This window comes from Ahaetulla prasina, chromosome 2 (genome assembly GCF_028640845.1).
Source record: "Ahaetulla prasina isolate Xishuangbanna chromosome 2, ASM2864084v1, whole genome shotgun sequence".
Lineage (NCBI taxonomy): Eukaryota > Metazoa > Chordata > Lepidosauria > Squamata > Colubridae > Ahaetulla > Ahaetulla prasina.
In genome coordinates this window covers 118176418-118188989 of record NC_080540.1, presented here as the reverse complement: position 1 = coordinate 118188989, position 12572 = coordinate 118176418, and the positions used below count along the sequence as shown (strand labels likewise).

Below are 12572 nucleotides of genomic sequence, written 5' to 3'. Positions count from 1 at the left end.
AGCCATGCACTGCACTATGCCTTAAGAGGGGTCCAACTGGCAACATATTGCACCTGGAACTTCCTCTGCTGCTGCTTCTGTCTTTTTTTTTTTACTTACGCTTACAAACATTAACAAGAGAAAGACAGAATACTTACACAATATCCTTGGACTGGTGTGGATAAGAATAATTCCCAGTAACACAAGAACACTTCATGCCATTCTGTTGTTTTAGCAATTATTCTTAGCTTTTCAGAAACAATCTTTATCATCATACAAAACTAGAAATGCAACATTGACTTAATTGCTTAAATAAGGAAAAATGTATAAACTAAAAAGGTATCTCAATTTATCAGGAATATTTTTAAAATAAAGAGTAGTAATTACAAAAAAAACAACAACAAACCCACCCAACCCAGATAACAAACACAGTCTGAAAAAGTCAAATATGCTTTTTCTCACAAATCATGATGAGTTGTACATGATTTAATTCATCCAGGTTCAAAACTAGAATTTTTATTCATATAAAAAATCTGTGCCAATCTGATGCCTTAATCAGCTAATTATTAAGATTAGTATCTATATTATAGTATATCTCTTTTGTCTGTAACTCTTCACTAAGCAAAACATTTTCAACCAAGGTTGAATGTACCCAAAACACATGACTCCTGTGGAACTGGAATTTGGCAAATTTTATAAAACATTTTATGACATAAAATTATTATAAAGCAGTTTATGACATAATAAAAATGTTATAAAACATTTCCTGTGATCAACTTCTGAGGTTTGAATGTGCTATACACTTCAACATGGGCTACTTTCAAGATATATGCATTTCTGAATCTTGTCTCCTGAATTTTAAAGAATTGTTTAAGAACATTAGAAGCTCTTCCATTGTTAAAGATATTGAGGGCTCTGGTAAGGAAATATCTCTGAAAAAAATGATGAACCAGCTGTCATAGGTTGTCTATGTTTGAATAAAGTTATTTTATCAGAAAGTTCAATTCATAACTAGTCATTGCAGATTCAAAGTATCCTATAGTCAATGCAGCATCAGCTCCAGTGGGTTTTCCTCAACCTCCCATTCTGATTTGTGTCATGTTCTTCAATACGAGGACTACTTACCTTTTTCTGCAGTGCACAATGAAAAACAAAGAAGAACATGCCCTGGAAAGCATTGAAGGTAGTGAAGAGGTAGGCCATGACAATAGACTCCTTGTTGATAAAGAGGAGGCCGAAGGCCCAGGTGAGGCCCAGGAGAAAAAGTAGAGTAATGGCTCCAAGTGCCCAAGACCTGTAGAAAGAGAGACTAGTAAATTCAAGATGGGCATTGGTTCCCCTCACCTGGAATATTTGCTTATTTAATATTAAATAAATAGGGATGGGAAAGTTTATATATTTGTAGACCCACTATGTAAAGGGGAGGAGAATTCATCTCCCCCACCCCCCAGCATCCAGCCAGGGTGGATTGATGTTAAATTTATTTGATACTTGGATCATTTTTTTTCTTTTTTCTTTGTACACCAATCTTTTTTTCTTTTTTGTTATTGTTAGTGCTAGATGTGTGTGTGTGTGTGTGTGTGTGTGTGTATACATACGAAACCTAAGAAAACATACATACATACATACATACATACATACATACATATATATATATATATATATATATATATATATATATATATATATATATATATGTTTTCTGAGGTTTTCGCGGGTGTTTGTATGTAGGTCTTTGGTTATTCGGGTTTTCTCCCGCGTAAAATTGGAAGTGTCTTGGCGACGTTTCGACGAAGTCTCATTCGTCATCTTCAGGCTTCAGTTTCGTGCTTCTGGGAGCAGACTGACACCCACTATGAAGATGTAGCACGACCACGAACACGAAGCCAAACAGCAGCAGTGCAGCTCACCAGCTCAAATCCCCCTGCAACTCAGACTAATCTGAGCACAACCAAGCCCCCACCCAAACAGGACACACCCCCAGCCAATCAGAGCACAAAAAAACCCCCATCCAATCAGAGCACAGCCAAGCTCCCACCCAATCAGTTCAAACCCCCACTAGCAGTTAAAAAGGAAGAAACAGCTACAATCACACATTGCTCCCAGAAGCACGAAGCTGAAGCCTGAAGATGACGAATGAGACTTCGTCGAAACATCGCCAAGACACTTCCAATTTTATGTGGGAGAAAACCCGAATAACCAAAGACCTACACACACACACACACACACACACACACACACACACACACATATATATATATATCTGTCTGTCTGTCTGTCTGTCTGTCTGTCTTTGGTTATTCGGGTTTTCTCCTGCATAAAATTGGAAGTGTCTTGGCGACATTTCGATAAAGTCTCATTCGTCATCTTCAGGCTGGTGTTTACTGCTTCGTGCTTCTAGGACCAATGTGTGATCGCAGCTGTTTCTTCCTTTTAACTGCTAGTGGGGGTTTGAACTGATTGGTTGGGAGCTTAGCGGTGTTCTGATTGGGTGGAGGTGTGTTCTGATTGGTTGGGGGTTTGGCTGTGCTCTGATTGGATGGGGGTGTGTTCTGTTTGGGTGTGGGGGCACTTGGTTGTGCTCAGGTTAGTCTGAGTTGCGGGGAGATTTGAGTTGGTGAGCTGCATTGCTTTTGTTTGGCTTCGCGTTCGTGGTCGTGCTACATCTTCATGCTGGGTGTCAGTCTGCTGCACGTATGGATTGGAGGGGTTTGAAATGGCTTATGATGCATCTGCAGTCTGGCTTCTGGTCCATGGTCGTGCTTCATCATCGGTGTGGGTTTGAGTCTGCTTTCCGCGTGGATGTGTGGTGGTGACATGCTGTGTGGCACTTGTGAGTGTGGGTCTTGCGTCATTCTTCATGTTAGGGACTCGTTTGTTGATAAGGGTGGGTTTCCAAATGGCTGGTAGGTGGGAGATATCATCTCGTTTATTCATGTTGTGTGGGCATTTTTCTATCTTGATGGCTTCTCTGATTATTCTGTTGTTAAAGTGTTCAGTTTTGGCGATTGTTCTGGTATTTTTAAAGTCAATTTTATGTCCTATGGCTTTAAGATGTTGGACCAGGGAAGAAGTTGGTTCCTCTTTTCTCACTGAGTTCTTATGTTCTTCAATGCGTGCACTTATTCTTCTGTTGGTTTGTCTGATGTATGTGGTGCTGCAGGTGGTGCATGGGATTTCATATACTCCTTGATTTTCTAACTCAATTTTGTTTTTGGGGTTTCTTAGGATGGTGGATATTTTTCAGTTTGTGCAGAATGCTGTCTTGATGTTGTATTTGTGGAGGATCTTGCTGATTCTGTCTGTGGTGCCTTTTATACATGGGAGGGGGGCTTTGCCGTTTTCTTGTTCTCTGTCACACATTGCTCCTAGAAGCACGAAGCAGTAAACACCAGCCTGAAGATGACGAATGAGACTTCATTGAAACGTCGCCAAGACACTTCCAATTTTACGCGGGAGAAAACCCGAATTACCACAGACAGACAGACAGACACATATATATATATATACATATACATATACATATACATACATACATACATACATACATACATACATATATATATATATATATATATTCTGAGGTTTTCGCGGGTGTTTGTATGTAGGTCTTTGGTTATTCAGGTTTTCTCCCGCGTAAAGTTGGAAGTGTCTTGGCGACGTTTCGACGAAGTCTCATTCGTCCTCTTCAGGCTTCAGCCGTGCTTCTGGGAGCAATGTGTGATTGCAGCTGTTTCTTCCTTTTAACTGCTAACTTTAACTGAGCTGCATTGCTGTGAGCAGGGGGATTTGAGCTGGTGAGCTGCATTGCATTGCTGGATTTGAGCTGGTGAGCTGCAGCAATGCAGCTCACCAGCTCAAATCTGCAACTCAGACTAATCTGAGCACAACCAAGCCCCCACCCAAACAGGACACACCCCAGCCAATCAGAGCACAAAAACCCCATCCAATCAGAGCACAGCCAAGCTCCCACCCAATCAGTTCAAACCCCCACTAGCAGTTAAAAAGGAAGAAGCAGATGCAATCACACATTGCTCCCAGAAGCACGAAGCTGAAGCCTGAAGATGACGAATGAGACTTCGTCGAAACGTCGCCAAGATACTTCCAATTTTACGCGGAGAAAACCGAATTACAGACAGACAGACAGACATATATATATATATATACATATACATACATACATACATACATACATACATACATACATACATATATATATATATATATATATATATTCTGAGGTTTTCGCGGGTGTTTGTATGTAGGTCTTTGGTTATTCGGGTTTTCTCCTGCGTAAAATTGGAAGTGTTGGCGACATTTTGACGAAGTCTCATTCGTCCTCTTCAGGCTTCAGCTTCGTGCTTCTGGGAGCAATGTGTGATTGCAGCTGTTTCTTCCTTTTTAACTGCTAACTTTAACTGAGCTGCATTGCTGTGAGCAGGGGGATTTGAGCTGGTGAGCTGCATTGCATTGCTGGATTTGAGCTGGTGAGCTGCAGCAATGCAGCTCACCAGCTCAAATCCCCCTGCAACTCAGACTAATCTGAGCACAACCAAGCCCCCACCCAAACAGGACACACCCCCAGCCAATCAGAGCACAAAAAAACCCCATCCAATCAGAGCACAGCCAAGCTCCCACCCAATCAGTTCAAACCCCACTAGCAGTTAAAAGGAAGAAACAGCTGCAATCACACATTGCTCCCAGAAGCACGGCTGAAGCCTGAAGATGACGAATGAGACTTCGTTGAAGCGTCGCCAAGACACTTCCAATTTTACGCGGAGAAAACCGAATTACAGACAGACAGACAGACATATATATATATATATACATATACATACATACATACATACATACATACATACATACATACATATATATATATATATATATATTTCCTGAGGTTTTTGCGGGTATTTGTATGTAGGTCTTTGGTTATTCGGGTTTTCTCCCGCTTAAAATTGGAAGTGTTGGCGACATTTTGTGAAGTCTCATTCGTCCTCTTCAGGCTTCAGCTTCGTGCTTCTGGGAGCAATGTGTGATTGCAGCTGTTTCTTCCTTTTTAACTGCTAACTTTAACTGAGCTGCATTGCTGTGAGCAGGGGGGTTTGAGCTGGTGAGCTGCATTGCATTGCTGGGTTTGGGCTGGTGGGCTGCAGCAATGCAGCTCACCAGCTCAAATCCCCCTGCAACTCAGACTAATCTGAGCACAACCAAGCCCCAACCCAAACAGGACACACCCCCAGCCAATCAGAGCACAAAAAAAACCCATCCAATCAGATCACAGCCAAGCTCCCACCCAATCAGTTCAAACCCCCACTAGCAGTTAAAAAGGAAGAAACAGCTGCAATCACACATTGCTCCCAGAAGCACGAAGCTGAAGCCTGAAGATGACGAATGAGACTTCGTCGAAACGTCGCCAAGACACTTCCAATTTTACGCGGGAGAAAGCCCGAATAACCAAAGACCTACATATATATATATATATATATGTATATATGTTGTTTTCCTGTTTTGCATTTTACTTTTGTTGATAAACAAAATAAATGTATTATTAAAAAAAGATGAACCTTGATAACATTGGGGTTTCACTACTCATATCTTCCTCCTACCTTCAGAAAAGGTTCTTCAACTTTGTACATAGGGCAAGCTGCCTTGAGAAGGTGAACGTGGCTTTTAAGGGACGGACTCAATGCTTGTTGAGATGGAGCTACTGACTAAATGGACCAGAATCTGCTTGTGCTGCACATTTTATGACAAAAATACCCTAAAGTGCTCATTTACACAAGAAGCCACAAGGAGAAGAACTGGAAGGACCTTAAGTGAGATTTAAATGACTTATATCCTGAACAACAGCCTGAGACAGTGATTATAAAATCCAAGATAAGGTAAAAATTGCAGGAACAAATTACTACTTCTCCAGGGCCAACTCATATTCCCAAGCCTTAACGGTCCTGGAAGTACTGTCTTCTTCTTTGCTCTCTAAGAAAGAATTTATTAACTGTTTTTCATAGGTTTTCTCCCAAGGGTAAGTTCAGGAGTGAGGAAAGAGAAAGTGTGTGTGACTGAACATTGGGACTTGTTTTTCTGTATATATAATGAAGGGAAGACTTCCTCTGTGATGTTTGCCGATGGCAGAGAGTGAACCAGAAAGAAATGGGTGAGAAGATATGAGATGAGAAAATAAAAAAAAATCTCTTCCAGTTCTCTGATTGAGGTTGTGTGTGTCAGATGTTACTAGTCAAAAAACTGCTTAGTGGGCTCTGTTTTCTTACTCATCCTTATCCAATCATGCTGATGACTATAAAGCTGCTTCTTTTACTTTTGTCCTCTGCTATTACCCTCTGGTTTTATCCATGTATTACAAATGAAATGTGGGGAGGGGAATATCATATCACACTCCTCATTCACAGTTCCTTCCAGTTCCCTAAATTTAGTTTGGTAGTCATCTTGGCATTCTTTTTTTCTCCCCCCACCTCACACCCACACCCACACCCACACCCACCCACCCACACATAGCAATATTTATTTTAATCTTCTGGTGTTTTAAAATGTCAAAAGTATTCCAAATTTAACACACACACCTTTTCTGTAATACAACTATGCCCCAGTCTAACCCTTTGTAAGCTGGTCCCATACCAGAAAGCCTGAATAATTAGATATTAAGTTTGGTTTCTGAGCACACATTCATACATTTATGTTCTTTCTTAAACTTCATTCTACTGGAACTGATACTATTGGAATTAGTAAGAAAAAAGTTCAAGACACTCAGAAATGGAAGATACTTTCTTTAGATTGAAGAATGTTCAATTTTCATTAAAACAATGGCTTTTGCTCATCTCAGATTCCATAAACATGTTTGTTCTCAGTCAAGGTTTTTTTTTTAAATACAGGAAGTTGAATATTTCCCATCATCTAGCTTCCACTCTATATGGAATTATCCATGTATCCTACAAAGAAAGAAAAGCTTCCTCTGATAGAAATTGTATAACCAGTGTGACCTCATTCTTTTATATTCAGAATATTCTTCATATGATTGTTGTTTTTCCTTATTCTTCCCATTCCTAGTAAGTTTTTATTTATATCTAGACCTTTGAGTGCATTCTTTTCAAAAAGGATTTCTTACTAAAAATTTCCCTGATGCATAGAATTATACAGTTGTATTTCTGGTTATTTTCCCTGAAAGGTTTGTTTCCCATTTTTGTGTTTTGCAGCAAAGAAAGTCCAAATCATTTTCTTACTCTTTTCTTTGTATAATGATGCCGATAACAGGCCCAGAATATTGCCACATAGTGGGAGAGTCTAACATGATTGCTTTTCGGGGTGTGGGGGGGAGAAGCCTTGCAACAGAAGGTCTACCCCTTTGTCACCTGTTATGAGCTACTCTTAGAATCCAAAGGATCTTCAAAGAATTGGTCTATTTATTTATTTATTTATTTATTTATTTAATCACATTTGTATACCGCCCTATCTCCCAAAGGACTCAGGGCGGTTTACAGCCTAATAAAAACATACATATGAATACAAAATAAAACACCAATTTAAAAAACTTATTAAATAAGGCCGAATATTAAAAATTGCAATAAAAATAATAAAACCCCATTAAAACCAATTAAAATTTAAAATTCTAAAATTCTAGTCCAGTCCTGCGCAAATAAATAGATGTGTCTTAAGCTCGCAGCGAAAGGTTCGAAGGTCGGAAAGTTGATGAAGACCTGGGGGAAGTTCGTTCCAGAGGGTGGGAGCCCCCACAGAGAAGGCTCTCCCTCTGGGTGTCGCCAGTCGGCACTGTCTGGCTGACGGCACCCTAAGGAGTCCTTCCCTGTGAGAGCGCACGGGTTGGTGGGAGGCAATCGGTGGCAGCAGACGGTCCCGTAGATAGCCCGGCCCTATGCCATGGAGCGCTTGGAAGATAGTTACCAAAACCTTGAAGGGTCTCTAGTTTTAATTATATTTTTATATTATTATTAGCCTCAATCCCAGAATCATACAAGGGTTGAATCAACCTTAATTCTGCTTGCTCTGCCTCCTGTTTCATATGTACAGTATACACCTGAAAACCTTAAATAAAAATGCCTTCTCATGTATACACTTTTTTAAAGCACAACCTAAGTGCTCCCCCAGTTGTGAGACATATGAAAGATAGAATGTACACAAATTTTCTCTCACTGACTGGATATGATAGACTGCACCAGCATCTACTAATGTTGAATGCATGTTCTTATAATCGGGAGGTTGGAACAATGTAGGATTTCTGTTGTTATACCACTTTCCTTACAGTGTAGTAGTCTTTTTCCCTGGGCTGGCTCAACCATTTGGGATATGGCATTGGGTTGCTGTAGCTTCATTTAGGGGTAGGTCAGTATTTCACCTTGTCTGCCATGCAACCATGGAGAGTATCAGTTAGTATTTGGCCCCCATATCTCACTATTCTGCTCAGATGGTAATAAGTGACTGGAGGGTAGAGAAGCACTATGTAATTTCACTGTCATAGACAGGTCATTATCTGGGTACCTTAGGCTGGCTATCAGTATAAACTTCTGCACAGGTTATAAACTAGTCAAAATGGTTTGCCCCTAGTGCCTAATGGATTTGATTTCCTGAATTGAATCCACTTGGAGATTTTCCTGTACTGGTGGAACACAAAAACAGTGGGGACAATACATAAGACTGTCTCCCACCTGATTTAATGGGAACTGAAACATATGAAACAAAAGACATGACAGCTTTTTGACAACACCCGGAGTAAATCTTGGGATCAGTCAGGATACCAAAGGTTCAAGTTGATTAAGAACATTATTCCATGGCTGCAGAGACTGCATCTGCTTTTCTATCTCCTCTGCCAGGATTGCTGGGGGTGTGGGATGAGACGCTGGAAGATTTTATGCAGAGGTGGGTTTCAGCAGGTTCTGACCACTTCTGGAGAACGGGTAGCGGAAATTTTGAGTAGTTCAGAGAACCAGTAGTAAAAATTCTGATTGGCCCCACCCCCATCTATTCTTTGCCTCCCAAGTCCCAGCTGATTGGGATGAAATGGGGATTTTGCAATAACCTTCCCCTGGATTGGGGAGAGAATGAAGATTTTACAGTATCCTTCCCCTGCCATGCCCATCAAGTCATACCCACCAAGCCATGCCACGTCCACCAAGCCACACCCACAGAACCAGTAGTAAAAAAATTTGAAACCCACCACTGATTTTATGCCTCACTCTAAACAGTTGATACGATTGTTTGCAAAGGAAGCCTCAATAGATGCATTTTGATTTGGACTTCATTGTCATAGCAAGCATGATGTTTTTCCTTTGGAAACTACTTTATTCTGTTGCTTAATATTCTCAGATTGTGGATACTGAAGATCTAAACAGACTGTATAGAGAAATGAGTCCATACCACGCCCCACCATATGTCCCTCTGGAATGAACCAATAAATACCTATGAGATTGTTACAAGACTTATTTTTGAGCAAACACAGGGCACAAATATCCTTCTTTCTTCGATAGACATTCATGTATTCCCTCTCCGCAATGCTATGTGTTTTTCTTCTTTTTATTTTTATGTCCTTTATCTATCAATGGATGTTTGTATATTGTCTATTGATGTATTATTATATTTTTGTTTTGTTATTTGTATACTGTTTTGGGAGGATTACATGAGAAATGTATTCAAATGATTGAATAAATAAATAATCATTAAAATTAATTATTTTGCTTTTCTGAATAAAGACAAATATCAGGAACTGTCAATTTGTATGAAATATTTAAAAACCCTAAACAACATGTTGACAGACTGAGCTAAACTGGAATCCAAAATAGACATAGCAAGAATAAAAGAAGTGGGCTGCAAAATACAAAAAACAAAAACAAAACACAATAGTGAATACATTTTTTGCCATTAAACTAATTGGAAAAAGAGAAGAAAAAATCAGCATGAAAAACCTGAACTGTTTTCTGAAAATAATAGTTGTACTCTGCTGATAACAGTATTAAGAAGCAGAAACTACAATATCAATTCTGACTATAATCCAAGATAGGAAACCTCCACCTATTGCTAACTGCAGATCCCGGCATTCCTTCCTAGCTAACTTACTAGGTGTTTCAGTTTAGTTAATACCTGCAGAGCTAAAGTTCCCCATTACTGAATCCCCGATTTACAGGATTCTTAAATCATGTGCACATCAGGGCCATACTATATAAAATAGGTTTATTGGATGTCTTCTGTTCAGTTTTCATGCATTGCCTGACTAAAAATGAATGGAACCAAGACACTGATATTCATCATGATTGCAAGAGGGCATTCTGGGAACTGCTAAAAAAGGTGCATTCAGGGATTGCATTCAGCCATGGATCCCCAACTTGCCAAACTTCATTCTTATCAGCCTCTCTTGGATGCATCCGTTCACTCTTGCTCCAGCTACCCTTAAGCATGGTTCTGAGCAGTGGTGAAATGTAAAATTTGTTACTGCCGGGTCTATGCGTGTGGCTTGGTGGTGTTAGGTAATGTGATTGGGTAGGCGTGGCCAACTTTTTTTTTTTTTACTTTTAAAAACATTTTTTCTACAACCTCTTTGGCCAAAGAAGTTGTAGAAAAAATTCTTTTAAAGGGCTCTGATGATCCCAGCTGAGTTGCCTAATTGTCAGAGGCTTTTTTTTCTTTTAAAAGCATTTTTTTTGCCTTTAAAAGAAAACAAAATCTCAGGCAACTAAGCTGAGATCGTCAGAGGAGCCTTTTAAAAGCATTCGGCCAAAGAGGTTGTAGAAAAAATGATTTTAAAAAATGATTTTAACCATCCTGGCTGAGCCGCGCAATCATCAGAGGCTTTTTTTTAACTTTTAAAAGCATTTTTTCGGCTGAAGAAAAAATGCTTTTAAAAGTAAAAAAACCCCTCTGATGATTGCGCGGCTCAGCTGGGCATGTGGGGGCAGGGATTTTTGCTACCGGTTCTCCGAACCACCTGCCGCCATCACTACAGGATCGGGCGAACCGGTCTGAATCAGGAGCATTTCACCCATGGTTCTGAGCCACTTGAGCTAGGTTAAGGAAGGTGAATGAACTCTGCATTTCTGTTTGGTAGACATTAAAGTGAAACTATTTGTCTTAACTTAGCAACAAGCAAGGTATGTTCTGCCCACCAAGCTCCATTGCTGGATTATTCTATTATGAAAACGAGTATAAGAAGGTGTGAACTTGTGAGTAACACATGTGTTTTGACAGTTCGTCATTTGTAAACTATTTGCTGAAAAAAAAATATTTCCAAATTTTCTTAATGAATATGCTTTTCACCTCGTTGGCTATTGAATAAAATAACTCTATTCAGCTGAGAGAATGGCAATGCCTTTTGCAGAGGTATGCAAGTCTGTGCTTTTTGAAAATGAGGGAATGGCTTCAAGGAGTCTTTGCAGTTTGCTGTTTTGCAAGAACATCAGCTGTCCAAAGGCCTTGGCTAGAAAAATGCTTCGAGGCATCATCCTGTTTCTGAACCACCCCCAAAGCTCAGCATGCTGAAAGGACCATTTCAACCCTTCAGACCCCTTTCTCTGGAATGAAGGCTTTCATTCCCAGCTGTGAGTTGGTAATGAGATCTTGCTGGACCTCATTTACGCGGGCTTTCGGTCCTATTGTCTTGAGAAAGGTCTTACATTTAAACACAGAGATGCTTATTTTGTCTGAACTGGACACATTTTGTTCCGGTGTATTGGTTTAAAAGATCCAAAAGACACTGTTGTGTTCAGACAACATCAGAATTAAACTATTAAGATAAGAAGGCATTTCAACCTACTTCAGAAGATCATCAAAAGGAATCCAAAGAGAAACTTACTTGATATTGTCCAGTCGGCTGGAATCAGGCTTCAGGACAGATGTGTTGCGGATCATTTTGTGCAGAGTGATCATGAGGAATACAAGGTTGATCTGGAAGATAATGTACAGATGGATGAATGGATAGATGGATGGATGTGTATGATGGAATTCTTTGTCTTATAGTTCCTCCAGTTAGCAACCTCTCTCTGTCCCATTTTGAGGTTGGCAATAAATTCCCACTGCACTGCATGGTTGCAGGGTTTGGAGATAGATGTGCATTACAGCACATCTTCTGAGCTTTGGGGATATCTAAGGGATTGGGAAGTGTTAGAATAAAGACTTTAGTTACTCTCCCCAGGTTTGGTTTGAAGTCTTGCATTATGAGGCCGAGGGGAAAATCCCACCTCAACTGCTCCAAACAATCCTTCAATGACTCACCCCAATAACAAAAGAAACGGGTCCAATGAAACTCCAGATGAAGTAGTTATCAACTCGAAGCCAACAACTGCCAAAAGTAGAGCAAGACATGTTTAAATAGAGACCCAAAGAACAGTGGATATCCCACACCTTCATTACTGCATAGAGTAATTCGACTGGCACGCAATGACAATTTCACCAAAACCTGCTTTGAAACCTAGATGAATTCCTTGTTCATCCAACTACTTTGGTCTTCTACCATAGCTTTCCTTTTGGTACCCCTTGTCTTCTCTCTAAATTCTCACTTCTTCTTTCAATAAAATCTAGTATTTCACTGCCTCTCAAAGGGAAATGTATTTACCCTCTTCCTTAAATTTGCACAT

General features: G+C 39.9%; 1 protein-coding gene across 7 annotated transcripts in view; it reads right to left on the bottom strand.

The window, feature by feature from the left end:
• The window catches only part of ADGRL1 (adhesion G protein-coupled receptor L1), a 167567-nt gene that overhangs the window by 10698 nt on the left and 144297 nt on the right, over window positions 1-12572 (bottom strand). For all 7 annotated transcript variants that reach the window (XM_058165646.1, XM_058165641.1, XM_058165643.1 and 4 more), the window contains 3 exons: window positions 12211-12277; window positions 11792-11883; window positions 1105-1273 (listed from right to left, as the gene is read on the bottom strand). In XM_058165646.1, coding sequence (XP_058021629.1) covers window positions 1105-1273; window positions 11792-11883; window positions 12211-12277 — 328 coding nt within the window. The remainder of the gene's footprint in view (window positions 1-1104; window positions 1274-11791; window positions 11884-12210; window positions 12278-12572) is intronic.